The 27,251-nt window shown below is 54.8% G+C and overlaps 2 protein-coding genes across 3 annotated transcripts in view; both read left to right on the top strand.

The window, feature by feature from the left end:
* The window catches only part of CFAP77 (cilia and flagella associated protein 77), a 153,988-nt gene extending 142,107 nt beyond the window's left edge, over positions 1-11,881 (top strand). The window contains exon 6 of the mRNA XM_043916531.1: positions 10,210-11,881. Coding sequence (XP_043772466.1) covers positions 10,210-10,332 — 123 coding nt within the window. The 3' untranslated portion in view covers positions 10,333-11,881. The remainder of the gene's footprint in view (positions 1-10,209) is intronic.
* Positions 11,882-19,725: 7,844 nt separating this feature from the next.
* BARHL1 (BarH like homeobox 1) lies at positions 19,726-27,030 on the top strand. 2 transcript variants are annotated; one of them, XM_043916243.1, is made up of 4 exons: positions 19,726-19,956; positions 20,096-20,922; positions 24,917-25,139; positions 26,721-27,030. In XM_043916243.1, the coding sequence occupies exons 2-4, from the start codon at positions 20,457-20,459 to the stop codon at positions 27,013-27,015; spliced, it is 984 nt and encodes a 327-aa protein (XP_043772178.1). In that variant the 5' UTR covers positions 19,726-19,956; positions 20,096-20,456; the 3' UTR covers positions 27,016-27,030. The 2 variants fall into 2 exon arrangements, with proteins under 2 accessions (XP_043772178.1, XP_043772177.1); XM_043916242.1 differs by having other exon boundaries at positions 19,726-20,922.
* Positions 27,031-27,251: the final 221 nt, after the last annotated feature.

The following is a 27,251-nucleotide window of genomic DNA, read 5'->3' as shown; positions in this document are numbered from 1 at the left end:
TGGGAGACCCCGTTCTGATCTCTTAGAGCAAATCCACGGCACACTCTCCCTCCCGTGCCCGTGGCAGACCTTGCTAACCAATCACAGCATACTTTTTCAAGAGCTGGAAATGGCAACCCACTCCAGTATTCTTGCCTGGAAAATTCCATGGATTGAGGAGCCTGGTGGGCTACAGTCCACGGGGTCACAAAGAGTCGGACACGACTGAGTGACTTTGCTTTGCTGTTTAGCCTGAGAATTTTTTATGACCGAACATGGCCACATCATGATGGGGAGTGCTGCCTACTTGCCACCCCTGCCTTAGAGGGGCCATTTGAATAAACTGCCACGCTGCCGCATAGGGGAAACTTGAGGATGTTAGCTAAATGAAAGAAGCTGATCACCAAAGACCACGTACTGTATGACTTGATCATTAGGGAATGTCCAGAATGGGCAAGTCCACAGAGACAAAGAGTAGGTTAGGTGTTGCCAGGGGCTGGAGGGAGGGAAACAGGATGTGATTCCTAGGGGTCCAAGGTTTCTTTCTGGGGTTATGAAAATATTCTAAACTTACATTGTCCTGGTGGTTGCATAGCCCTATGAATATACTAAAAATCATTGATGTATACACTTCTTTGGGAGAAAACTTTATCTTTTTCTTTAAAATTTTTTAATTTTTTATTTTATATTTGAGTATGGTTGATTTACAAGGTCATGTTAGTTTCAGGTGAACAGAAAAGATTTATATACTTGGGGTGAATTTCATGGTGTATGAATTATATCTCAGATGTTGTTGTCTAGTCAGTAAGTGATGTCCAGCTTTTTGCGACCCCATGGATGGTAGCCCACCGGGTCCCATGTCCATGGGATTTCCCAGGCAAGAATACTGGTGTGGGTTGACATTCCTGCTCCAGGGCATCTTCCCGACCCAGGGATCGATGCTGTGTCTGCATGTCTTGTACCGCAGGTGGATTCTTTACGGCTGAGCCAGCAGCGAAGGCCTTATATCTCAATAAAGCTATTTTAAAAACTGGGGAAAAGCAACCCACTGGAGTCAGATGAGAGCTCATGACCCGGATTCTGTCTTTGGAGCCCTGAACAGGGTGATATCGGGGCCCCAAGAAATGGCCCCGGATGAGGGCATGTCTGGTGTGTCCTCTGCCTCCCCGAGGAGATACTGTGACTCTCACTTCTGTTGTTGTTGTTCAGTCGTTCCATTGTGTCTGACTCTTTGTGACCCTGGACTGTAGCCTGCCAGGCTCCTCTGTCCCTGGGATTCTCCAAGAAAGAATACTGGAGTGGGTTGCCATGCCCTCCTCCAGGGGATCTTCTCCTGGAATTTGCTCAAATTCATGTCCATTGAGTTGGTGATACCAACTAACCATCTCATCCTCTGCTGCCCCCTTCTCATTTTCCTTCAATCTTTCGCAGCATCAGGGTCTTTCCCAACGAGTCAACTCTTCGGATCAGGTGGCTATAAGTATTGCAGCTTCACTTACCTGGAGCCTGTTAAACTCAGACACTGAAGGGGCAGAGGTGGGCACCGGCCCGGAGTTTTTTTGAAAATGCAAACACCCTGCCTTGGGATTGCCCTATCATTTATCCACCAGCATCTGGCAAACAGATTCACTGTTCAATTTTGATCTCAACTGCTGCCGACTCGCCTTAGCTAATCCTTGGAAATGATCTAGAGATTTTGTTTGGCTTCTGGAAATAGCAAATCAATTCTCTTGCTCAAAGACAAATGCATGACTGTCTTTGCTTCTGCCCCAGTGAGTCTCAAGAACTTCACAGTCTGTGGAGCAGAAACCTGGTTCCCAGGCCCAGCTTTGCACGTTGTAGCTGGGTCTCCTTAAGCCCGTGTCTTAACCATCCTGAGACTCGGTCTCCTCTGTTGTCCGTGAAGATGCCCTGGCCCGACTCCTTGCCCCCTCCCCTCTTCATCTGACACAGTCCCCTGCGTTCCCACGTTAGATCTTGCCGGCAGGCAGGAAGTTTGTTTTATAAGCCCAGGTTTGGCTGTTCTCTGAAAACACAGCATGTGTCAGCAGGGCGGGTCAGGCCCTGTGTCCTTGCTCCATCTATTTTTGGACCACAGAGAAATTAGAGCTCTGGTAGAATAACAATTTAGGGGACCAGATGTCTCAGGAGAGACTGCCGCCCTTGTTAATTACTTACATTGCAGACCTGCTCCATCAGAGCCCAGGACCCACCGTGTCCGCCAGCGACATCCTACATGGATTTGTGTTCTACGGGGCCTCTGACCTCCAGCTGCCCGAGCTTGACAGAAATTACTGACCTGGGACTGATCCATAATTTTCAAGTACCTCTCATTAGAGGAGACAGCCTCTCAATCTTAAAGCGAAATCTCTCTCCCAGTCACCTGAGAGGCTGTCACTTAAAAAAAAAAAAAAAAACTAAACTAAAATCTCTATAGCTGTCATTTTCTTTTCTTTTTTTTTTTTTTAGTTCTTGGGGAGATTTTTTTTTTTTTTTTTGGTTAACTTGGCTATTTTTTTCTCAAATTCTACCTGGGTTTCTTGGCCCCCAGACTGGGCACTGGAAGTTTTAGTGTCCAATTGGCGAATCATTGTGTGGTTCATGAGAGAGGTTTGGGAAAGCAGCCTGGTCCCGCTGCCCCTTTTAGGGGAGGAGGTGGCGGGGCGTGGGGGGAGGATTGTGGGAAAGCTGCTCAGTTTGTGAACTTGACAGTGGTGGGTGGGCTCCTCCCACAGGGGGCTCAGGCCAAAGTCACATTACCAGTCACCACTGGTAATGACCCTGGAGACCCGACTCAGGATTCAGATGGAATCCAACACAAATCACCAACAAATAAGTCTCTAAATTGTGGGTGTCTGGAGGGAGAAACTTCTGGCCCTAAGTCGCTTCTCCAAAATGCAGTTTGAAAATCATCCCTAGTGTTTTCATGTTAAAAAGACAAAAAGGGATATTTCAAAAGAACAGCATGTATACTATCTATGGTGAAACAGATCACCAGCCCAGGTGGGATGCATGAGACAAGTGCTTGGACCTGGTGCACTGGGAAGTCCCAGAGGAATCGGGTGGAGAGGGAGGTGGGAGGGGGGATCGGGATGGGGAATACGTGTAAATCTATGGCTGATTCATATCAATGTATGACAAAACCCACTGAAATGTTGTGAAGTAATTAGCCTCCAACTAATAAAAAAAGAAAAAGAAAAAAAGGGAACAGATAAAACTGAAGCTCTCTCTGCTTCTCTGGCCTCCCCTCTCCCCCCGAGAGGTGAGGCCAGACAGGACTTCTGGGCATGTTCTTTCCTCCAATTTCTTTCCGTTTAACTAGACTCATGCACAGGCTTGAACAACACAGGGGATCATTTTGTAGGTTTAAAAATTTTCATATAAATGGCATAACACTTATGTTCCTTTCTTTCTTAGTTGCGTCTTAGTTGCAGCATGTGAGATCTAGTTCCCCGGTCAGGGATAGAACCTGGGCCCCCTTCACTGGGGACGTGGAGTCTTAGCCACTGGACAACCAGGGAGGTCAGTATACTTCTTTTAATAGTTAGCACGACTATAAGCAAATAAGCAGTTGTGTGGTTATGTTTTTATTGCTAGTTTCCTGGCTCTATGATAGCAGAGGCTATCTGAATTCTCCCTGACTCCTGGTACCTAGCATAGCCCCGGGCACATAGTGGGTACTCAGTAACTATTCAACAAGAGAAATACTGAGCACGCAGATGAAGGGACAACGGTCCACCTTATCCCCTAATCCAGGTCACGTGGGCACCTTCTCTATAACGGCACCAGTTTATTCCGCATAGTGACTTTCTGTCCAAAGTGGATCCAACCTTTCACACAAGCATAAGAAGTCAACAAACACCAAAGGGTCTGATTCACACAGATCACTTTGGCACCAAAGAAATTAAATTAGAAAATCAGTCACAGACGTAACTAACGAAATTGCCTGGAAATGTAAAACCCTATTTATAAATAACTTCAGGAAGAAACAAGAAGTCTGAACGAAATTTGATGGAGATCAGATGAAGAGAGAATCACACAAAAATAAATATTCTCAAAACCTGTGAGATGAGATAAAAGAAAATTTAGAGGGAAACATAGTTGCCAATGCTATGTTATATAAATGTTAATATTAGGGGAAAAAAGAAAGATTAAAAGGCAATTACAGCTAAGCAGACAACTCTAGATGCTGGAAACAACAACAGAGAGACTTCAAAGAAGGAAACCACAAAGTCAAGAGCAAAATTAATGAACCTCAAAGGCACAATTAAAGATATCAATCAGATGGAAAGTTGATTCATTGTAAGTAGATCAGAAAAGCACAGAGGCTTTCAAATGAATTGAGAAATGGGATCTAGGAGTCCAGATCCCCTGGGGCAGAGGGGGGACCACAGTGACAGGGGCAGGGACCTCAGGAATGGTGATGCAGTGGCTCCTGGCGTCAGCTCTGCCCAGAACCGTGGAAATCACTTCCCACCTCTGTGCCTTGGGGTTTCCATCTGTATAATGGGAGCGTTGGAGAGGCTGATCTCTGAGGTCTCTTCCAACCCTAGGTTTCTGGGAATCTTTTATTCCAGTCTGGTTGCAGAGAGGCAAATGGTATCATGCAGGCAGGGGACTGCGGTCCCTACAGATCTTTTTTTTAAGGTTTGAAGGTGATGACTGCTCACTTCCCTGGCCTCGTCTCTGTTTCCCCCAGCCACACTCACTGGCTTTCATTCTCTCCCATTTGGCCACATTTGCTCAGGGTTTGGGCTGGTGCCTCTCTCATCTAGAGCATCTTTGCCTTCCTCTTCTCCTGGATAGCTCCCTCATCCTCTCTAGAAGGACCTTCCTGCCCTCAGATGGACTTAGAATCCCCCAGTCCACAGTGCTGCTAAGCTGCCGTTAGATGATTACACGTGTAGTGCATTTAGCGGCCGCCTCTTGCGCCATCCCGCAGGGTCCGTGTGTGTTGGCCTTATTCCCCAGCACGTCCCCAGGGTGTACTGTGTAGTGCAGGCACCCAGTCCTCATCTGAGCAACACATTGAGATGCTCCCCATTCAAACAGGACCAGCGCCTTCGCCAACCTGCCTGTCCTGCTCCCAGGGCTGCTGGCAGGCCAGTGGCGCTCGCCTCTTATTTACCTGCATTGGCCTGAGAGCGACTCAGCTCCATTCAGCAGAGCTGTCTCCTGCCAAAGCTGTTATAGTTTCTTAGCTCCAGGCGGAGACAGACCACAGATGGCTTAATTTAGAAGCATCTCCGAAGGAATTCTTTGCTTCATGGCTCTTCATCCTTTGACTCCGGGGGTCTGCGGGGTCGTGACCACACGCGCTTGAGGCCTGACTTGTAATTAGGACCCTCATCTCTGGCGGAGCTGCTATTTTAGGAGGAGAGAGCGTGCAGGCGGGTGAGATGGGAACCACACGGCTTCCAGCAGGGCCTTTCCCTTGACTCATTTCCTGGGCATTTGTTAAAGAGAGTGGAGTTTCTCAGTGAGGATCTGGGGCCAGGAGGACCCCACACTCTGGGGCTCTGTGAGACCTGGGGTGAGTGACCTAACCTTCTGGGGCCCCTGGCTCCCCATCTGTAAGATGGAGACATCAGTGGATGCTCTGAGGCTTGCGCTAAACAAGTGCACTGCACCTGGCAAACAGCAGGTCTGTTACCAAGACAGCCATGGGCCCAAAGTCCCAGTCGCTGGCCTCCAGGGCATTCTGCAGAGGGGCACTTGCTTCTTGGTGTTCTGAGAGCTGAAACGTCCCTCTCCGTGGACTCCCATATTCTGCTTTGGGAGCTGGGGACTTCATGGGTACAGAATAGGTCCCTTCTCTTCTCTTTCTGTCTCATGGACTCTCCTGGTGGTTCAGACAGTAAGGAATCTGCCTGCAATGCAGGAGACCTGGGTTCGATCCCTGGGTCGGGGAGATCCCCTGAAAAAGGGAGTGGCAACCCACTCCAGTATTCTTGCCTAGAGAATTCCATGGACAGAGGAGCCTGGTGGGTTACAGTCCATGGGGTCACAAAGTGTTGGATACAACTGAGTGACTTTTACTTCTCTTTCTAAAGAACAGTCCCATGAAGGCCAGGGAGTAAGCTTTTGCTTGAGTGAGCTCTCTGAAGAGTCCCTCAGCCCCAGCCACTAAGCATCTCCTTTGATTTTCACCTTCTCCCTCTGCTGACACCATTTCCCCTGCTGTATTCCCCTGCCAACCCTCTCATCCCAATCCTCCCAGGCCATAGTCAAGTCTCACCTGGCCTGAGAAGCCCTCCCTGACCACCTGAAACCAGGTGAATTTCGCCCACTTCCTTCCTTCACTCATTCACTCATTTGTTCGGTCTTTTCAACTTTGTTTCAACACGTCCTGAATGCCAGGCCACATGCCAGGCACTGGGGGTCATCGGGGAACAGGGCAGGTGCAGACCCCACCTTACGGGGCTCTGGGGCTGTAAGTCACCTGCGCTCCCCTGGATCTCTCCCATGGAAGACTGAACCCATCCCTCCCATGAGTGACTTAACTCTGAGAAAGTCCAGCAGGGATGGGAATCCTTCAACAGCAGGGACCACATACTAAATGCCTGCCTCCCCCACGTCAGCCCAGTGCTGCTGAGAACACAGCAGGTGTCAGAGTGAGTGTGATCAGTCACTGGGGTGAATCTCTTGTGCCCCAAACACCCCTGTAGAAAACCAGGGGGACACGGAACCAGGAACACCAAAGCACAAAGGGTGTGGTGCTTCACTGTCCTTGGCACATAGGTCCTTAATAAATACTTTTTAGATGGGTGGATGAATGAATATTTCTTCCTTGATAAAGTTTCCAAGGAAGGAAAAAGAAAACTTCCCCTGGGCCTCTCTTTTGTTTGTGTGCTGATGTTAACCTGACTGCCTCTAAGCTGAACAGCCCCTAGGACCTGGATCCTCCTGCCCTCTACTCAGGAGATGAGCGTTCCAAGCCTCCTGCCACTAGCACCACACACAATCACATCACCCACGGTCAGTACCTTTCATCACCTGCCATCAGCTCCACTCACCATCAACACCTCTCACCACCCTCCATCAACACCACCCACCATCAATACCTCTCACCACGCCCCAGCAGCACCACGCCCCGTCAGTCACTGGTGGCTCCTGGCGTTCCCGAGCTCCGGCCTCATCACTCCAGTCTACGGCTCTGTCTTCACATGGCCTCCCCTCTCCCTGTGCCTTCTGTCTCTTACAAGGATGCCTGTCATTGGATTCAGAGCCCCCCTAAATGCTCGGGATAACTCTCATCTCGAGATCTGTAATTATATCTACAAAGCCCCCTTTCACAAAGCCCCCTTTCACAGTCACAGGTCCCAGGGTTAGCATGTGGATGTGTCTTTGGCCGGGAGGGCACCATTCAGTCCTTTACGAGAGCCAGAGGGATGCGTGGACTTGCAGAGCTGAGCTTCCTAGTGAGGAATGGCTGGCGCCTGGCCCCGTGAGTCAGGACTATTGCCAGTCTGGATGCCACAGATGACCGTGGAGGTCAGCTCAGCATCTCCATTAGCCGGGATGCCCAGGAGGGCTCACTGAGCGTCTCTAGCTGCCTTCTGGGAAGTATGGGTGTCAGGACACACATGTCACTGTTGAAAAGCCCCTGTCCCATGCCAGAGGGGACACAGGATGGGCCCTGGAAAAGGCCTTTTGTTTATGGCTACTTCCATCCTACACGAAGTATTGGACCTTCTCTCTTCTCAATACCTTCGTGAGGCCACTTGGCAAGTTTTCTGAGACTGGAGACCGAGCTGAGAACAGCATTGTGGTGTGTCGTGTAGACACTGCTATATTTAAAATGGATAACCAACAAAGACTTTCAAACAGTGGCCGTCGGTGACTGTGGGAAGGGCCCGCCCAGGGGGACTCAGAGCTTTGGGCCTGGGTTTGGACCCTGCCTGGGGAACAGCCCTGATGCACGGCCCAGAAACTGGAGGCCTGAGGCTGGAGCTGGGACGGTTCCTGGAAATGCCGCCACGAGGGTCCACAGAGGGACCGAGGAAGCGTGTCTGAATCTCCTGCACTGTTTGTGCCTTAGGACTTGTGGGCACATATTTTCCCAGAGGAGCGGGTCATGGCTTTCTGCAGAGACTCCAGAGGGCCCACACCCCCCAGAGAATGAGGGATGCAGATTTACGTCCTGGAGTAGCTAACTCAATTTACTCATCACCATTTAAACTTTTTTTTTTTTTTTTTACCAGTTTCTAATAAGTTTTTGCAGCCCCCTTTGGACATAGCCAGAGCCGCAGCCATGGCAGAATATTCTAGAAGGAATCCAGAACCTAGTACCCAGGGTTCGTGGAGGGGGGTGGGTGCTAAGGCAGAGCTTCTCTGTCCCTGATTCCCTTTGGGGCTGGCCCTGGACCAACTCTGCTCTGGGCCTCGGTTTCCTCACCTGAACAGTGATCGCGGTGGAGTCAGATCGCGTTGGGCCTCGCATGCACCCTGACTCACCGTCTCCCCGGACCTGAGGTGTGAGTCTCACCCACCCTAACCTGCGACTGAGACCTTGGACTCGAGGGGGCTGGCGGGGTCTGCAGGGAGGCCCCAGGAGGTCGCATCAGCTCACACCCATGGTCTCTGCTGCCAGGAAACCACCCCTGGGCCTCGAGCTCTGGTTAAAGTCATGACCGCCCCCCGGGGGTGCGGGTCCCCAGGCCACAGTGAGTCCTGATGGGGACCAGAGTGTGGGACCTGGAGCACGGAGACGCTCCCTGCAAGGTCCTCCCGGCCGTCCCCCTGTGTCTGTGCATGCTAAGTTGCTCCAGTTGTGTCTAGCATTTTGCAACCTCATGGACTGCGACCCGCCAGACTCCTCTGTCCCTGGGATTCTCCAGGCAAGAAGACTGGCATGGGTTGCCATGCTCTCCTCCAGGGGGTCTTCCCGACCCAGGGATCAAACCCGCGATTCTTCTGACTCCTGCGTTGGGGGGCGGGTTCTTTGCCACTAGAGCCGCCTGGGAAGGCCCACCTTCCCTCGACTTCCTTTTACTTCTTCATCCTCTCTCTGCTTCTCTTTTCTCTCACCTTTTATCACTGGAAGGCTGCCTACAGCTCTATGGTCTTAGCTAACCCCTGTGGGGAGGGGACCCCTGGCCTGACTCTTGACGAGAGCCTGTGCTGTGCTGGCCATGTGGGTCCCGCCTTATCCTGAAGTCACGGCAGAGCCTTCAGCTGCTCCAGCTGACCCCTCGTCTGGGCCACCACGGCCCGTTGTGACCCTGAGCTGTGTGGGGGGGGGGGGGGGGCGCCAAGCCCAGCATACATGCAGCCCCCTTAGCATGGAACCCCCGATTCCTCCTGTAAGCCCCCTTTGTTCCCCAGAGAGGCCCTGACTCCGGGGAGGGTCGAGCCCACCTCTGTGCTCTTTGCAGCCCCCATCCACTCCACGGGCTCTCATGAAACAGCCGTGCAACCATCACCCACATCTTCTCCCTGCCCAGGAAGACCGAGTCCCCCTCGTTCACTGCAAGACCCAGTGCCTGGCACAGAGCTGAGCTCAGGGATTGACACATGTGGCCTGAGTGAGTGAATGAATGAACGGATGCCTGCCTAAACAAGCAAGCCTGAGTGAACCCTTTCTACCCTGTGCCTCCCTTAGAAGAGAAACGCCATTTGGGGGGGAATTCTCATACATTTGGAGGTGGTGCAGCAGACCTAGGAGACAGAAGGGGTTTCCGCTCATCACCGTTTCTTGAGAGGGAAAGACTGGCCAGAATACTGATGGCACAGCAATTTAACGGCAGAGGCCCGCACGCCCTGGGTCTGGCTCTGGTTCTGGCCCAACTGTCAGTCACGGGGATGGGGGTAGGGGTCAGATGGTCCTACAGGGACGGACAGGGCCCCAACTGTGCCTGGAGGCCCCCCTTGGAGAGAGCAGCTCGTTTGGCGTTTTAATGGTGGAGAATCAGCTTTGAAGGATGACGCTGGCTGAGAGGTCCCACTGCCTGGTGACCCCCATCATCGGCAGATGATATTTATCAAGTGCACGTTGTCCCGGCAACAAGCGAGACCCAAGGAAACACGTGGCACCAGGCAGCCCTGCTCTGACGCACCTCCCTGTCCCACGGTGGGTCCCCCCTACTTCACCCTGGAACACCAGGACAGCACTTTCCCTCTATTTGGTTCCCTGTGACAGCAATCTTCATTATCAAAGATGGAAGGAAGGGGCATCCCCGGGGCCCCAGAACACTCGTGGCCGCTGACCAGCTCTCCCTCTGTCCGCAGGTGGGCCCCCATCTTGCGACCTTCCCCACCGAGGCCGATCGCCAGAGAGCCTTCAAAGCCCACCGGGAAGAGTGCGCCGTACGCCAGGGGACCCTGAGGATGGGCAACTACACCCACCCCTAAAGCCTGTCTGACGCGGTAGAAAATTCTCTGAAGGACTTGCCTGCCTTGCCCCAACTCACACAAGACACTCCCCCACCGTTCTGCGGCTTCTGCCTCGGCCAGGACCTCAGATTCGGGTCTTAGATGGCTTATTTTTGCTAAGAGCCCACCTTTAGAGTTAGCCACACTCGCTCCCCTGAGCCCCAGCAACCCCTCACTTAGGCACTCCCCTCCTCCAGCAGGGCTCTACTTTGCTTCTCAAGCCCCAGCCTGATAAGAGAAACTCAAGTTTCAAGGCAGATTTTATAGGCTCCAGACTAAGGCTCTGTCCTCAAGTATTAAAAACAACCCATGTATTTGCTGTAGAAAGTGTGACAGCATCATGTTTTGAAAGCCCTCATTTCGTATTGCAAACGTGAGCTTTAATTTCTCTTTTTGGGATGCCTGATGTCTCTCCGTGGCAGTACTATATCTCTGGGACCCTTGCGGGCAGGAAGAGCCCACGCTCCTTACTTGGAGCGGGCCCCCCACCTCCTCAGGGCTAAGACACCTCCACCAACACTGACCTAGGAAGGTCACCCCTCCCGCCTCCTGAAAGACAATGCGCTCCAGGGCTGAAAGCGCCCAGACTGGGGCCCTTTGTACCTCCATCTTTCTGCAGGTCCTCTGCTTTCTCCCCACAAATTAGATACCGATCTACTTTAAATTAGAAGAGCTATTTGTCATCCTCCCCTTGTGCCTTTATTTGAAACCTGGTAAACCAGTGTGAGAATCAGCCTCAGACTCTCCAAGGGCCATGACTTTCTCCACAACATCTCGACCAGCGCCTATGAAAAGTCAGGCAAACTCTCAAGTTTTAAAATTCCCTGACTAGTCTGAGGGTTCCCAGCATTGACCTTCAACTTGGATCTCTCCCTAGAATCCCACACTCATTTATCCAACTGCAACCCCCCGCCCCCGCCCTGCACCAGGTGTCTCCATTCAAGCGTCGGCCATTCATCTCAAACCAGCACAGCCAAGACAGAATTCTGGATTTTTTTCCCCCCACCATACTTGCTTCTCCCTCCGTTTTCCCCATCTCACACTTGAGACCACCCAGAGGCTGAAGACAAAAACCGTCACGACTCCATTTCTTTCACTCTCACATCCAGTCCATCAACAAGCCTGTCAGTGTTACTTCCAAAAACACTCTGATTCATCTCCGGGCCCCCATCATCTCTCTGGAGAATTGCATCAGGTTCCTGCTTCTCCCCACAATCCCTTCTCCACAGCTTGTCACCTGCCCACCCTTTCTTGTCATTTGGATCTTAGCTCAAAAACCAAGTCCTCCCAACCCCCTCAGGGCAGTTCCCTGGTGGGCGCGTGGTTAGGATTCCCAGCTTTCGCTGCCGGGTCCTAGGTTCAATCCCTGGTCGGGGAAGTGAGAGCCCACGAGACACACGACGCAGCCAAAATTAAAATAACATCAGGAATTAGTTTAAAAGTCAAAAAAGAGTAAGATGTCCTCTATGGGAATTCCCTGATAGTCCAGTGGTTAGGACTCAGGTCCAGGTTCAATCCCTGGTCAGGGAACTAAAGATTCTGCAAGTTGTGTGGTACGGACAAAAAAAAAAAAAAAAGAAAGCTATGAACAAGTCTCCCACTCAAATGGCCTTTCCTGGAGTGTGTGTGTGTCCGACTCTTAGTGACACTTTGGACTGCAACCCACCAGGCTCCTCTATCCATGGGGATTCTCCAGGCAAGAATACTGGAGTGGGTTGCCATGCCCTCCTCCAGGAGATCTTCCCAACCCAGCGACAGAACCCAGGTCTCCTGCATCGCAGGTGGATTCTTCACTGTCTGAGCCACCAGGGGTAGCCCCCAGTTAAACCCACACTAACCTGTTTTATTCTCAGCAAAGTGATGAGCCCTTATTCACTGCCTGTCTCCTCCTCTAGAAGGGAAGTGGTCCCGGACCAGGGGTCTAAGATCCCTGGGCCCAGAGCTAGGGGCCTGCGGAATGCCCCATGGCACGTACGTCCGCTGTGGCTCCAGTCCCCCGCCCCCCATCCAGGCTAAGTGCCTGGCGGGGTCGTCCATCAGCCTCAGCAGAGACACAGCGAATCTGTGACTACAGATCTGAGTGAGTTTCTTGAACAGCCTCCCCAGCCTCAACACAGGCCAGCACCGCAGCTCCTTAGCAGCTAATTCCATAAAAATGCCACACACAGTAACCAACCCCCTCGGCAAACTGGCTCAGCGGGGCCCTGATGGAGCCCTACCCCATCCTCAGGGTCTAAGGTCCTCCTCCCGCCCCACGCACCAGGCAAGCATCCCCACTGTCTTTGCTGACGCCCACCCACAGCCACCTGAGCCCTGGGAGAAGCGAGCCTGGTGAGGGACCGGGGCGAGCCGAGGGGCCTGGTCACTGAGCACGCGGCCATTCAAGGGCACGGCGCCCAACTCGCTGGGTGACTCCTGTGTGACCCTTTGTCAGTGTCCTCGTTTGTGAGGCAGGACCCCGACACATCACGGGGTGATTTCTCAAGCGAACTTCGGTAATAATCACAGGAAAGCAAGGGTCTCATGAGATTAGCAGACTGCGGCACTTTCAAAGAACAGATGAATGTGGATGATTTTCTTATCAACAAAGCACCCTGAAGAGGGACATCCGGACGTCTGAGGGGCATCGAGGGATGAGGGCAGGATGCTCCAAGAAGCCTTTGTGTCCAGATGCACCAAGAAGGTCAAGATAATTTGAATGGCGCCCTCTCTTTTGCTCTGAAATCCACAATGGATAGAGGGGTACACATCAGGAAACAGAATTCCCTAAAGGATCCCAATTTAGGCTCCATCTGCCACGGCAATGAGCAAGACGCCCCACTGGTCAGTGGCCCCTCCAGGCCAGCTTTACCAAGGACGGGGTCAAGGTGGGGAAATACGAACTTGGCCAGAAAAAGCTGCAGGAAATCTCTTTCGTCTATCTGATTACCTCTTGCCTCCGCAGCGGGTCGGGCAGGCCACGTGCTGCGGGACTGGGGGGACCGGCCGGGGCTGTGATCTATGCACCCGGAGCACGCCTTCACCCTCTCCAGGAATTTCCCAGCCACTGGTGCCCCAGGGCCAGGCTCAAGCGTGCAGCAGCGTTGCTCGGCTCCTTGTCCTACAGTGCCACGCGCTGGCAGGTCCAAGCAAGAGCCGAGGAAGAGCCCGGCCCTTCCCGCCCGGCGTCCTTCCCTCACCCAGCCTGGGCCTTCGCTCCTCATGAATTATTTGTGCCCACACAAAGCCCCAGGTCCAATTCCAGTCCGATTCCGCCCTCTCAGGTATCCTGTCGTGTCGGCCACACGCCTGTCCTCGCTCACGCAGAGCCTGAGCTGGGGGAACTTCCAGGCACAGCTGGGGCCCTTGACCATCCTTCACAACCCAGGGCTGAGTCCCCCCAAGGTTCCAATCTGCAGGGGCCTTAGGGTTCATCCGCTAACCTTCCTCTACCACCACCCTCCCCACTTCACAGGTGGAAAAGAGGTGTCGAAGGCACCCGACTTCACTCAGTAAGTCGGCCCCAAGCCAGTGATCGGTCCACTGTGTGTCCCAGAGTCTGCCCCTCCTCCAAAGCCACCTCTCAATTAAAGAGAGGCGGATGGGGACAGCTCCTGATCATGTGCCAAAGAATGCCACGCCAGCACGGCCCTCACCCGGGATGTGACCTTTAGCTCCTGTTTTTGCTCATTTCCCTGGTGGCTGGCATTTGGGAACTTTCTGCCTCCTGGTTGGGTTTCTTGGCCAAACCCCACCAGAGAGTCAACCAGACAAAGAGGCCCATGTGTACTGTCCTCCCGAGCCTCAGAGAGGCAGCTGGTCTGGACCCCCACCCAGTCAGCTCGAAATTCTCAGAAGTTTCCTTGGAGGAGGCGGGAGGAAGGCAGTACCTGTGTTCATGTGCACCAGGCAGGAGGTGGGAGCAAGCAGGGGCCTGGGGTGCTGAGACTTTGAAACAGGACTCACAAAACTGGGAGGGGCTTGAGGACATGTCTGGTCCTGCCAGAGAAGACGGAGTTACTAAGGCAGTTACTGAGCAGCCAAACCAGGACCAGAGCAGACTTCTTGGCTGGTAAGTCCAGCTTTCTTTTCACCCTGAATCCCCACGGACTTCAGCCTCTTTCTAGATTTTTAAACTAGAGCCCAAACCCCATTGGTTCTCTCCTTGCCACCCCCAACTCTGATCAAAGCAGGTAACTAACAATCTTCTCAGCCAGAAGAAAGGAGATGGGGTTCTGGAGTCTGACAATTGTACAAGATGTTTAGCAGGGATGGTAGCAATGAGCCAATGGTGATTGATGTCTGAGCTCTGCCTGGCAGGGGGCTTCTAGAAGCCTGAAGAGAAAGCAATGCTCAAAGGCCATCAATGCAAATCCAGTCCTGGGAGGTCCCTGGGTCCAGCTGGAGATGGCTTGGCTCTTTGATTCATTCATCCAAGCTCCCCAACTTAGACCCGCAGATTTCAGGGCCCAGAGCAAGCACATGTGCATGACAGCAAGCAGACCAGCAGCTCGGGTGCCAAGGTGGGCCTGCGTGACAGCCACACAGGGCTGTGTCTACAATCAAAAACCCTCTCTTGCGTTCATCCTTCTGGACCTTTAAACCGTCTTTCGGCTGCATTTCTTTTTACTTGGGAAACCCTTTGATGCGTGAAATCATCATTAAACCAGAAAAAAAAATCTAGGTTGGCTTTTTATACAGGTTGCTAGAACTGAATGCAAACACATTAAAAACGTGAATTCACAATTGGGAAATAATCTTTGGAGACAAATTTAGGTTGATGGGCGTTGTTGCACTCTATGAGATTGGGGCATGAGGGTCCATCCCATCCTGCCCCAGTGACATCCATCACCAGCAGGGAGCAGGATGGAATGCATGTTTACAGGGGAGGAGGGAAGGGGGAAGGGAGGGAGAAAGAAAGAGAAGGGGAGGGAGGGTAAGAGAAGAGAGGAAGGTAGGAGGGAGGAAGAGGAGAACAGAGGAAAAGAACGAATATGTTCTCTTTCAGGTTTCAAGAGCTCCATGGGGTTTTGAGCTAAACCAACAAAAATGATTGAGAGCAGCGTGACCTTGAAACCCACAAACTGTCCAAATCCTTGTCCGGCCCATCTGTTTGCAGAAAGATATTAGCACCCAAGCTTGGCCCATAGCGCCCAAATCCCTCGTCCCCGTCATGTTAAAAACTGGTTTTCGTAGGAAGGCCTGAGGCAAAGGGCAGGGTAGGGGGCTGACTTCTCCACTGGGGGCCCTAACCTGCCAGAGGAAAAGCTCTGGCTATCATTCTTAGTAGTCGTCATATGAAAGGCGTAATCACTATTCTCCAGGATCCGAGCCGAGTGCAGAGTCCTCACCACAACCACTTGAAGTGGGCAACTCCTCAAGGTCACAGAGCAGGGCTGGGACAATGGTGAGGCAGGCAAACCCCAGCCTAGGACACAAACCTTTTGACTTTCCGCCAAACTTGGTAACCAAGACAGACAATATTTTCATGCAACATTTGACATCAAAATTTTAAAATCCCTGATGGACAAAACAGCAACAGGTTCAGACTTCCTTGGTGGTCCAGTGGTTAAAACTCTGTGCTTCCAATGCAGGGGACTTGGGTTCGATCCCTGGTCAGGGAACTAAGATCCCACATGCCACTCAGACAAATATATCTATATTTTTAAATGGCAACAGGTTCAATAGAGACTTGTGCTATTCACCTCAGTTGCCTCACCTCAGCCCCAGCCCTGGGCTCTAGGGCCAGGATTCTATTTTAGGTCTGGCCCATTCTGGAATCCATATCCCCAGCCACTTCACTCTGCCGGTGTTATACTGCCCTTGGCCCCAGCTACTCAGAACCTTGAATGACAGCATTCAAGCTACAATCCTCTACAAAAAGAAAAGACTTCAGGACTGCTCACAAAAAGCTTTGAGCACATCTCCCCGTGTGTCTCTGCCTGTAAGTCAGTGAGCAAAACTGGTCAAAATAAGGCCTTTTCCATGCTCAGGACTGGGAGTACTTAGTGACATGGAGTGGAGAGGGAGGTGGGGCTACGGATAAGGAAGTTGCTAAGAACCATTGCTCAGCCAGAGGCCCAGGCCCCATCCTAACCCAAAGCCAAACCCAAGCCCAGAGCCCCGGGTTGGGCAGAAGGGCCTGGAGTCCATAGGCAGGCCACTTCATAGCCAGCATGGGCCTGTCCCATCCTTGCCTCTCGCTACAAGCCTCCAATGTTAATGTCTTTGGACCAAAGCGAAAGCTGAGGTCTGGGCAAGAGAGATGAGCTGCCCAGAGCGGGGGCAGGGCCAGAGCCCGGGTCTTCTGCGAGCCAGTCTGTGCAACTGCCTCCTTGCCCTGGAGAAGAGCAATGGCTCATTCTCCATTGGTGTTGCTCTGTGAGCTCTTGGTTTGGGCCGTTCCAGAGCTCTGGGTCCATGGAGAGACTGAAGGTTTAAAAGAAAGCAATTTCAAAGGGCTGGATGGCCAGGGGGCTGGCATTTGAAGCTAGAGGATCCCAGAGGCAGGAGGCTGGGGAGTAGGTGTTGGAGCCCAGAACGGGGGTCGGGGGGTGCTAGTCCTGGATCTGACTGCATCTCCCCCATTGCCTTTTCTCCCCTGAGTCTTCCAAGCCTCTCCCTTCCCTGGGTGGAGGAGGTGGGTCAAGACAGCTGGGTAGAGAGCTGGGGCTCAGAAGGGACAGAGAGGGAGAGAGGTCTGTTTCCTGTCCTGTAAATGGAGTTCTTCGAGGTTAATCTGCCATGATTCACACGCCATTATGTTGAACCGTCCACCCCTCCAGGACCGACCAGGATGGTTTCTCAAAGTGAGGGGTGGATCACCTACCCAGGAGCCCCAGGAACGTTAGTAAAGTTCCAATTCTTGGGCTTCTTCCCAGCTAAACAAGAGCCTAGGTGGGTACACACACACCTCTCAGGTTGTGGACAGGCTGAGATGCAAGAACTGTCCCCTTGATGGAGAAAAGAAAAAGATGGGGGCACAGTAGTGGAGCTGGAAACCCCCAAATAGGAATAAAACAATGTTAGCAACAGTGGGCTGGATCCAAATTCCAGGTGGGATAAATGGCATAGCATGTTTTTATCACCGTATACTATGATAATTCAAAACTAATGATAGTATAACAACCTGTTAAGTATTCTTGGGCTTGAAGAATCAAGGAGAAGCCGGCTTGGGCTGCAGCAGGTTGGGGGGGGGGGGTTGGTGGTTAGCCTTTTTTTTTCCCACGGTAAGAGGTTGCCCCCCACCTTTACCACTCACCCCCCCCCCCCCATGCCCGCACAGTGCCTTGCACCGCCGGAGGCATCGCTTTCGCTGGGCCGGGCATCCAAACCCCAGCGTAAGACTCCAAGGCCAGAAAAAGTCCGCCCAAGGCAGGGGCAGCCCGGACCGCCGCGGGCGGAGCAGGACCGGACTTGCTTGCGGCTTAGCGGATGCCGGCCCGGGGAGTCTGGATCTCTAACAGGCCCAGGATGACGGGCTCGCTGACCCAAGCTGGGGCCCTGGGATCTGGGGGAGATGAGGTTCTTCCCGAGGTACGGGGAGCAGGCTGGGAGCGAGGGTGGGGTGAGCAGTAGAGTGGGGAGCGAAGCCTCCGGAGGCGCCTGGAGGGGGAGCGAGGCCCAAGTCGAGGACTGGGCGGGAAGGGCGAGGGCGGCCCAGGGTCGTCGTTATTTATTCCCCCCTCCCCATCCACCAAACGAAACCCGGCGATCGCCGGCTCGGCCCGGGAGCGGGAGGCGCCCGCTGCAGCGGCCTCTGGGCCAGGGCGGGGCCCGTGGGCTTCTGGCCCCTCGGCGCCCGCCCTCCCGCCTCCCCCGACAGCTTGCAGCCGAGCCGGGCCCGCCGTCCCCGGGGAGCAGCCCGTCCTCGCCCCCAGCTCGGCCGGCGGCGAGGCCGCTTCCAATCTGCCGGGAGGCTCAGGGGGAGAGCGCGGGGAGCCGGGCGAGAGGCCACCGCCGGCCTGGCTCGAGGGAGAAGAAAGTTTCTGCTCCGTCCAGCTGCACCGGCCTTCCCCGGTCGGGTCTCGGGTGTGGCGGGATTCAGGCGCTTCGCTATTCCGCTGCGATCTCACATGCTGAACCTGACGAGGGGCTGGGGTATTTTCTGTGGTCCCGAGGGGAGGGGGGCCAGGAGGGTGTCCTCCCGCTTGGAAAGGCCTGAGCTCCGGGCGCAGAGCGGGTGAAGGGCGCCTCTGGTAGGCGCGCGGGCTGGTTTTCCTCCGCCCTTTGACCGCAGAGCCGGTCGCCCACCCCTGGGGTAGCCTCTAGAGGATCCAGGCCCCAGACTCGCTTCAGATCTGCCCGCAGCCCTGGGCCCCACGCGGGAGGCCGAACCCTGAAAGGCGCAGAGCTGGAGTACCACCGTGGCGGAGCTGGGGAGGGTGGAGGGGGCGAGTTATTCACAGTCAGAAGACCGTGTTTCCAGCGCTGCTTTGAAAACAAATCCTCGGGCGGGCTTTCGGGGCTCGGGAAATGCGAAGTCTTTAGCAGACGTCTACACTCGCACTCAGAAGCTCGCGCAGGCTCCTCGTTAGAGACACAAAAACACCCGACCCCGAGACACGCTCCGCCGCAGGAGAGACTCCTGACTGGGTTGGGGTCCGTTGCGCGGCACCTCTCGGGCCACACGGATTTCTCCTCGGGGTCCCTCTCACGTCCCAGAACCGACCTGCCCAGCTCTCCAGCCTCGCCCCACAGTGAAGCCATCGTTCTGTCTCCTTCAGGAACAGGCACCAAGATTTCCCCACCCCTGCCAGGCCCACCGGGTCCAAAGAGGTCAGAAAGGGGGGCTACAGATTTTCCTCCACGAAATGCCCGAAAACGACGCAACAAATTAAAATCTCTTCTCCACACATACAATCCTTTTTCTGCTGGGTTTAGTCCCTTTTTCTTGCTAGAGGAAGGAAAGAAAAAAAAAAAAAAAGCAAACGACGACAGGGCAGGGAGGTAGGGACGGGGTAGAAAAGGTATCATTGACAGCCCGATGGAAGAATAATTTGAATAACTGTGGGAAAGTGTGGGGGAAAAACTTAAAAACCTTACGTCTTAACCCAACGGCAGCGGCAGCCGGGCTTTGGACCCCTCCCCGCCCGCCTGTACCCCCCTCGGCTAATCACCCTCATTAGGAGCCTCATCACCGGCCTAATGAAAGCAAACCGTGTGGAAATCGCCGGTAAACAGTTGGGTCTGTGCTGTAATTAATTCAGTGTCTCTTTTAATCAAACTGAAAGGAATCGGGCAGTGGCTTGCGGAGCCGTGACATCACCCCCAAAATCGGCCAGAGCCAATCAGCGTCATCACTCCGGGGACACGTGGGCGAGTCCCCTTAAAAACACACACACACACACACACAAAACACAACGGGAAAAAAAAAAACGAAAAAAAAAAAAACCCAGCCCCAAAGTAAAAGTGACACAAGTTCATTTTTTAACGGAAGGGGGGGAGGCGAAGGCGCGCGCGGAGGACAGGCGGAGAGCTGCAGCCGCGGAGCCGGGAGGCGCTGTCCACGGTGCTGACGGGGCCCCCGTAGCGGAGGGAGCGCGGAGAAGACCTCCCCGGCCAGGTAGAGCGTCATGCGCCGAGGGCCGCCGCCGCCGCTATCCGCGGTGCTGACGCCGCCAGGTGCGCTCCGATACCCCGGCTGGTAGCGCCACTCGCGCCCTCTGCTATCCGCGGTGCTGACCCCGCTGCCCTCGGCCACCGCTCGCCTGGAGGAAGAGTGCAGTTTGGATTTTTTTTTTTTAAACCCTTCTTTATTTAGATTCCAGCGTCTTCGCATCTCTTCTGTGCCAAAGGGGAGCTCAGGCCGTCCGTCTCCCCCTTGGCTCTCCCCAACTTGGCGCACCCTCCCTCCCGTTTCTCCCTGACACTCCCACCACCCCCCCTCGGCTCGGCGGCTCGGCGCGATGCTGCAGAAGACGCGCTGAGCCCTTTTGGATCTAATGCGCAGAGGAGGTTGGCCCAGAGCTCCTGGGCTCCCCCAAGGCTGAACTCCATCCAAGGTGCCCGCAGGCTCCCTGCCCGCCTTCCCCATGCCAGCCCGCAGCTAGGGGCAGGGGCAGCGGCGGCTGGGGTTGGGGGTGGGTGGGGAGCTTTTGGGGAGGACAGGTCGCAGCTTGGCTATGGAAGGCTCCAATGGCTTTGGGATCGACTCCATTCTCTCCCACCGAGCCGGCAGCCCCGCCCTTCCCAAGGGGGACCCCTTGCTCGGGGACTGCCGCTCGCCCCTGGAGCTGAGTCCTCGCTCAGAGAGCAGCAGCGACTGCTCTTCACCAGCCTCGCCAGGAAGGGACTGTCTGGAGACGGGAGCCCCGCGGCCTGGCGGGGCTTCGGGACCAGGTTTGGACTCCCACCTGCAGCCTGGGCAGCTCTCGGCCCCAGCCCAGTCTCGCACCGTGACCTCCTCCTTTCTGATCAGGGACATCCTTGCCGACTGCAAACCGCTTGCGGCCTGTGCACCCTACTCTAGCAGCGGGCAGCCGGCCGCTCCTGACCCTGGGGGCCGTCTTGCGGCCAAGGCTGGGGAGGACTTTAGAGACAAGCTGGACAAAAGTGGCAGCAACGCCTCATCGGACTCTGAGTATAAAGGTAAGAAAACGGGAGGTGAAAACCTAAGGGAGGGGGTGCTCTATGTCTGAACACTGGTACTAAAGCTGGAGTGCACACACATGTGGACACGCACATGTTCACCTGGCGCTCCCCCCAGGCCCAGGCAGAGCCGTTGGTCTTATCTGAAGCTTTCAGTCAGCCCTGTGGTTATGCTTTTGAGCAACAAAGAGTCCAGCGGAGACAGCGAGGAGAGGAATTCTGTGTGACCCAGAAGAGATTCCCGAAAACACAAAGCAAACTTTCCAAACTTCGGCTGGGACCAACCAACCCTCCGGTGGGCAGAAGCAAGTTCCTCTTAGGCCAGTGGCTCTCTGGGAAAAGACCTTGCAGAAGCAATGGAAGACCCAATGGGTTCTACTCGAATGCTTTTTTATAAGGGGGAAACCCTAGCAGGAAATTTCAGTTGGAGCCCTGAGAACAGTCAATTTTCCACCCTTTAATTTGAATATCCAGGTGGGGAGGGGAATCCAGCTTTCCCTCCCATTGGCCCCCCAGTGTGATCTGGGTCCAGGGAATTGTGCAAAAGAAATGCTCACTTCAAAGTAGAAACAGCAGTCGGGCAGGCGGCTGGCTGGCTGGGATCGGGTTCAGAGGTCTCTGCGCTCACCCGACTGTTCTCACTGGATTTCATTTGAAGTACCCTGAGCAATCAAATTTGGGCTGTGTGTGTGTGAACCAGAGATCCCCCAGCACCCAGCCTATACTGGGGTTGCAGGACCCTATACTTGCTTTTTCACCCCGTGAATCTTTCCATAGTTTCCTTTCCATCCTTTCTTAACCAGGGGGCTGAAATCAGCACTAAGAGGAAAGAGGGAAGGAGGAAGGAAAGAAGAAAGAAAGGAAAAAAGGAAGGAAGGAGAGAAAAAAATTCCTTAATTTTGTTTCTCATCCTGGCCACTGCCTTGACTTTAGGTCTTTGGTGAGGCCAGAGGCACGAAGTTCTTTCTCAGGGAGAAGTCAGGAGGCAGGAAGGGAAGGAGTTTCAGAGCCCTGTGTCCCCATCCAGCAGAAAACGAAGGGCTGTTCAGAGCTTTTTCAGCCTTATAATTAATTCCCAGAATGCTCTCCATGAGATAAAACTTTCCCATAAAGCCAACTTCTGTATTGTCTTGGGGGCCCTACATCTCCTGACCCATATTTGCACTGCTGCTACTGCTAAGTCGCTTCAGTCATGTCTGACTCTGTGCGACCTCATAGACAGCAGCCCACCAGGCTCTGCTGTCCCTGGGATTCTCCAGGCAAGAACACTGGCGTGTGTTGCCACTTCCTTCTCCAATATTTGCACTAAGTCATCACAAAAATTTAGGAAGACTCATTTAACACTCTCCTCCCAACCAAGAATTCGTTGTGGACACGCCCTGACCTCAAACCAAAACCCATATGGGGCCCCACTCCACATCTCATTCCCTCCTCCGCTGCCCCAGGCAAGCAGTGGAGACTCCAAGGTCTCCCTGGGTCGGCTGTGCTAGATGGGCAGGTTGGGCTGGAGCTGGAGGAAGGGAGTCCAGACGCCTGTGGCCCAGAGACCCCTGCTCCTCCCCCCAGGTCTGTTTAGAGAGACAAGGAAAACTTGCCTGGGAGAAAGACAGGTGTGTGGTGGGGAAGTGAAGGGAAGCAAGGGAGGCAAGGTAAATATATATGTGTAACACCATATTTTATTATTTATAATTCTCAACAACACCCAGATTTATGGTTAGAGTAAGCCGCAAGACTCCCCGCACGGCGTGGTGCTGGTGAAAGAGTTTGGCTCGTGTCCCTTTATTTTTTTTGCCCATAGGTGGGATTTTGAGTCAAGGTTTCGTTTAAGATAATTGGAATATCAGTTTTCTTCTCTTGTCCCTGATGATATCTGATCAGCGAGGTGATGAGGCCCGGCTGTCGACATATCACTTAAATAGGGTTGGAGCTGAGGACAGAGGAAGGTCTCCCCCACCCCTAGGTACCCCACGTTTGCATCAATAAAGCCCCAGATGAAGGAGAGGAAATAACCACCTCCGGAGCATTTCTCAAAGGCGACCCGGGCAGGAGACCTTACTGAGAGACAGACAGACACGTGGGGTAGGCAGCTAAGTGACTCCCCTATCCACCCACCATGCGAAGAGTCCCTCCTCCAAGGAGGGCACGCAGGGAAGGTCAGTCCCATCCCGAGTCTGGCATCAAAGGTTCCTCAGCATAACATTTAAAGAAGCTGAACCGGGCTTTGAAGTCAGGCGTTCTGCAGCGCACGGTCTGGCTCGCAAAAGCCGATATCTACGGAGAAACAAAACTGGCACTGCGCTCCCAGCGGGCAGGGTCGGTGGGCCTGGAACTCTCAGGCGCTGAGATCGACTGAGCCTGCTTCTTCGGAGGTTGAGGCTGGACACTGGCGAGTGTGTATCTGAAGGCTCCAGCCTCCGCCCAGGAGAGGAATTAGAGAAAAAGCCCCAGGAGCCAACCCATTCTTCTGGACACCCCAAACTCAACCTCCACCCCCGAACCTTGGAGCTCAGTCCTGAGAAATGGGTTGTTTTTTTTGTTTTGTTTTGTTTTTTTACAAATAGGCCAGACAATTAGGTCAAAAAATAAGTATTCCACAATATCAAGTTAGAGGTTTGGATAATCGTTTCCTTGAACTTGTTCAAACTTTACCTGCCTGGCATAGACAGAAAAGATCTCCCCATCCTAACAGATCCCCATCTCCTGAGGCAGCCTTGCCCCAGAGTGGCCCGAGTCCAGGAGGGCAGGGAGAGGCTGGCGAGCTGGTCTGGAGGAGGCAGTGGGAAGGCGTGGACCCCGCTCACCAGCTTCTCATGGTTTCTCACAGCTAGCACTCTCCGGGCTCACCCGCTGGGGTATACCCGGTGACCGGCACCCTCCCAGTCTCGAACCGCTTTCTGGTTGAAAAGTCTTGCTCCCTCGTGGCTCAATTAACCGGATTATTGTTTCCTACAGAGAGAAATCAACTCGCATTCAGCTGAACCCTGCCACTGCAAACGCCACGCTCAATGAAACGCAGCATAAAGGAAAAATAGAGAAAAAGAGGGAGGGAAGCCCCATGCCCATTTTGGAGAGATGGTCTCTGGTTATATCATCACTTTAGGGAAAGAAGGAGGGAGGTCACTGAGCTTGCTCGAGCAAGTATGCATTTTCGGTGCAGTCAACTCCGAAGGAAAGTCCTGGGGACAAAAGAAACCACATTGTCCAGTCCCATCCTTGTGACTCAGGGACCCTGCTGTTGTGTCTCGACCTTCGGGCAGGGTTGGGGGGAGGGAAACACACGGCAGCTACAGTAGGCAAATGACAAGGACACGCAGGCCTCAGAGATGTGTGCATCCGAGGGGCTAACGCGTCACTTATTTTTCCAAAACGCTTTGTACTCCCAGATCGGGCACCTGGCAGTTCGCATTTTGCGCCGTGCGCTGTTTGTAGTTTAAGAAACAGGGGAAACTATCCCTATAGATTCGCGCCCACACAGGGGCCAGGCGAGACGTGGGTGTCCTTCAGGACCACCGTCCACTCCAGGGTGAACAGGTTTTTGTCCCTTGACGTTGGGTCTTCTCCCCAGACTCTGGCCCTCAGCTTCCTCTCTTCCTGGCCCATATGCAGCCAGAGAATCGGGGGGCACAGTCCTAAACCCCGGAGCACGCACAGGAGCAGCCCACCGGGCTGGAACTCCTGGGTCCCCTCCCCACTGCTCCCCTCCCCTGGCAGTTCCACCCAGTCGGTCCACTAATCCCTCCAGGGAGTGCCCGCGCAATGTGGGAGCCGGGTCGAGTTCTCCCTCGGCTTTGGGTTACTTCTCCCCGGAGGTGTCGATCCTCCTCGGTCTGGGGGCTGGGAGGGCTCAGCCCTGAGCAGCTTTGCCGCGGCCCCACGGGCTCGAGTGCGGCGGGGCCACCGCCGCCGGGAGACGCATTTACAAGACGGTGAGGGCCGTCGACTGGGGCAGGAGGGTGGCGAGGCTGGGCCCTGATGCGCGGCTGTGTCTCCGCAGTGAAGGAGGAGGGCGACCGGGAGATCTCCAGCTCCAGGGACAGCCCCCCAGTGCGCCTGAAAAAGCCTCGCAAGGCACGCACGGCCTTCACCGACCACCAGCTGGCGCAGCTGGAGCGCAGCTTCGAGCGGCAGAAGTACCTGAGCGTGCAGGACCGCATGGAGCTCGCAGCTTCGCTCAACCTCACCGACACGCAGGTCAAGACCTGGTACCAGAACCGCAGGTGAGGCCCCCTCCCCTCTCCTCCCCGCTCCTCTGCGGGACCGCCGGGGCAGGGGTCTGACGGGTCTGACTGCCAGGAGGACCTCTGAGCTCTCCCATTCTGTGAAACTGGGACAGTGAGGTCTCTGACGGAGAGAAAGCCTTGCCTGAAGCCCACGGTGAGGGAGAGAGACAGGACTCGATCAGGTGGACAGATGGACATGTGGACCACGGGAGGTCCAAGCCTGCCCACCCTGGCCACGTCCTACCATCTTCCTCCAGCCCCGGGCAGCTGCTAGGGGCAGAGGGGCTGGCACTGAGCTTTCCTGGGATTCTTCAGGCCTCCTCAGTCTTTCTAGTCCTTGAAACTCAAGGAGGGAAGGGGCCCAGCCCGAGCTCCTTGGGGCCTGGGGGACCGGAAAATTGGTGCTGGGCACTGGCCTCAAACCTGGTTTTCCTAATCTTCCTTCCCAAGACAGTCGCAGGATGAAGAGAAACACAAACGCGTACAACACACACACAGCCACACGCTCACATCGATAGAACTCACTAATACATACAGACCCACAGTCACCCGCACACTCTTAGCGGAGGCTGGAATGTTGCTTTCCATAAACAAGCTCAGAACACGCTGCCCCATTAATAATAAATACCGATTACTGCTCCGGGCATCAATAATTAAGGCCCGTTACAGTAATTACACAATTATGATGATGATGAATAATTCAGACAGGAAAACGGGGGTTGGTGTGGCTGAGTCCGACTCTGGGGCTGCCTCGCCGGCCAGGTGCACCCAGGAGTCCGGCCGCAGCCTTGGCAATCAGCGTGGCCTCGGCTTCCTTGCCTTCCCCCAACCCCAGCCGGCACTCGTCTGGCGGCCTCTGGGCTTCAGGACCGGACGGACTGCGGGGCTGGCCCCAAGCCTCGGACCTTAGCGCGGGGTGCGGCGGATGCGTCCGTGCGCTCTTCCTTTGCAGTCGCTGCCGTCTCTGGCCCGCGGGCTTCCGCAGAAGCGTGGCCAACTGGGGTCCCGCGACGGGTGGTCTCCTCCGGGCCGGTGGCGCGGCTGGGAGCATCAACCGCGCCCCCTTCCCCCGCTAGCGGACCGACCCCCGCGCCCCCCGCGGCCCTCTCCAGGGTGATCTTTCTTTCCAAGGCCTCTCCAGGGGACCGATGCACGGGGGCGCGGGGCGGGATGGTGGGGAGGGAGTGGAGAGCTCCGACATCCCTCTACAAGCGCCCCGTCCGCGATGCCCTGCGCGGAGTGTGGCGAGCTTAGACCCTGGGCTTTGGGGATAAGACAGCCTAGCTTAGAACCCGGGGTCTCCTCTTTCTAGGCCGTCCTGAGATCTGACCCACCCCTCAGTTTTCTTATCTGAAAGCGGGGATGACAGTCATGGAAGGTTCGTGGAAGATTAACAGCATTGATGCCTTTAAATACGCGAGAACGGTGCCCGGCACCCTGTGATTTATTGAAATGAACGAATTAGTGGGCTCCCTCCTGGCCTCTCTGCAGGCGCTCCGGGGCAGGCACTCTGAGGGGCAAGGGTCTCCGACTGCCCCAGTCCTGATCCCTGCCTTGTGCGTTTATTTCGGTCCCTAGGACTAAGTGGAAGCGACAGACGGCCGTCGGGTTGGAGCTGCTGGCCGAGGCGGGCAATTATTCGGCGCTCCAGCGGATGTTCCCGTCGCCTTATTTCTACCCGCAGAGTCTGGTTTCCAACCTGGATCCCGGCGCCGCGCTCTATCTGTACCGCGGGCCCAGCGCACCGCCGCCCGCGCTGCAGAGACCTCTGGTCCCTCGCATCCTCATCCACGGACTCCAGGGCGCCAGCGAGCCGCCGCCGCCGCTGCCTCCCCTGGCCGGCGTCCTCCCGCGCGCCGCGCAGCCTCGGTGAACGCCCGCCCGCCGGCTCGCCCGCCCGGGCGCACCCGGCCCCCCGCCCCGGGGCTCCGCGCTGGCTCCCTTCTTCCAGCCTCTGGGAGGGCGCGGGGTTACACGCCTCTTCCCGGGGCGGCGGCGAGGGAGGGGCTCCCCGACCGGCCCTCCCTGGCGTCGGGCCCAGCGTCCTCAGAAGGGCCAAATACCAAGTCTTCTAAGGCCAGGACCCCCGGACTGAGTCCCCCTGACCCT

The sequence above is a fragment of the Cervus elaphus genome, chromosome 11 (genome assembly GCF_910594005.1).
Source record: "Cervus elaphus chromosome 11, mCerEla1.1, whole genome shotgun sequence".
Classification (NCBI taxonomy): Eukaryota; Metazoa; Chordata; class Mammalia; order Artiodactyla; family Cervidae; genus Cervus; species Cervus elaphus.
The sequence above is the reverse complement of the archived record's forward strand: the minus strand, read 5'-3'. Positions and strand labels throughout refer to the sequence as shown.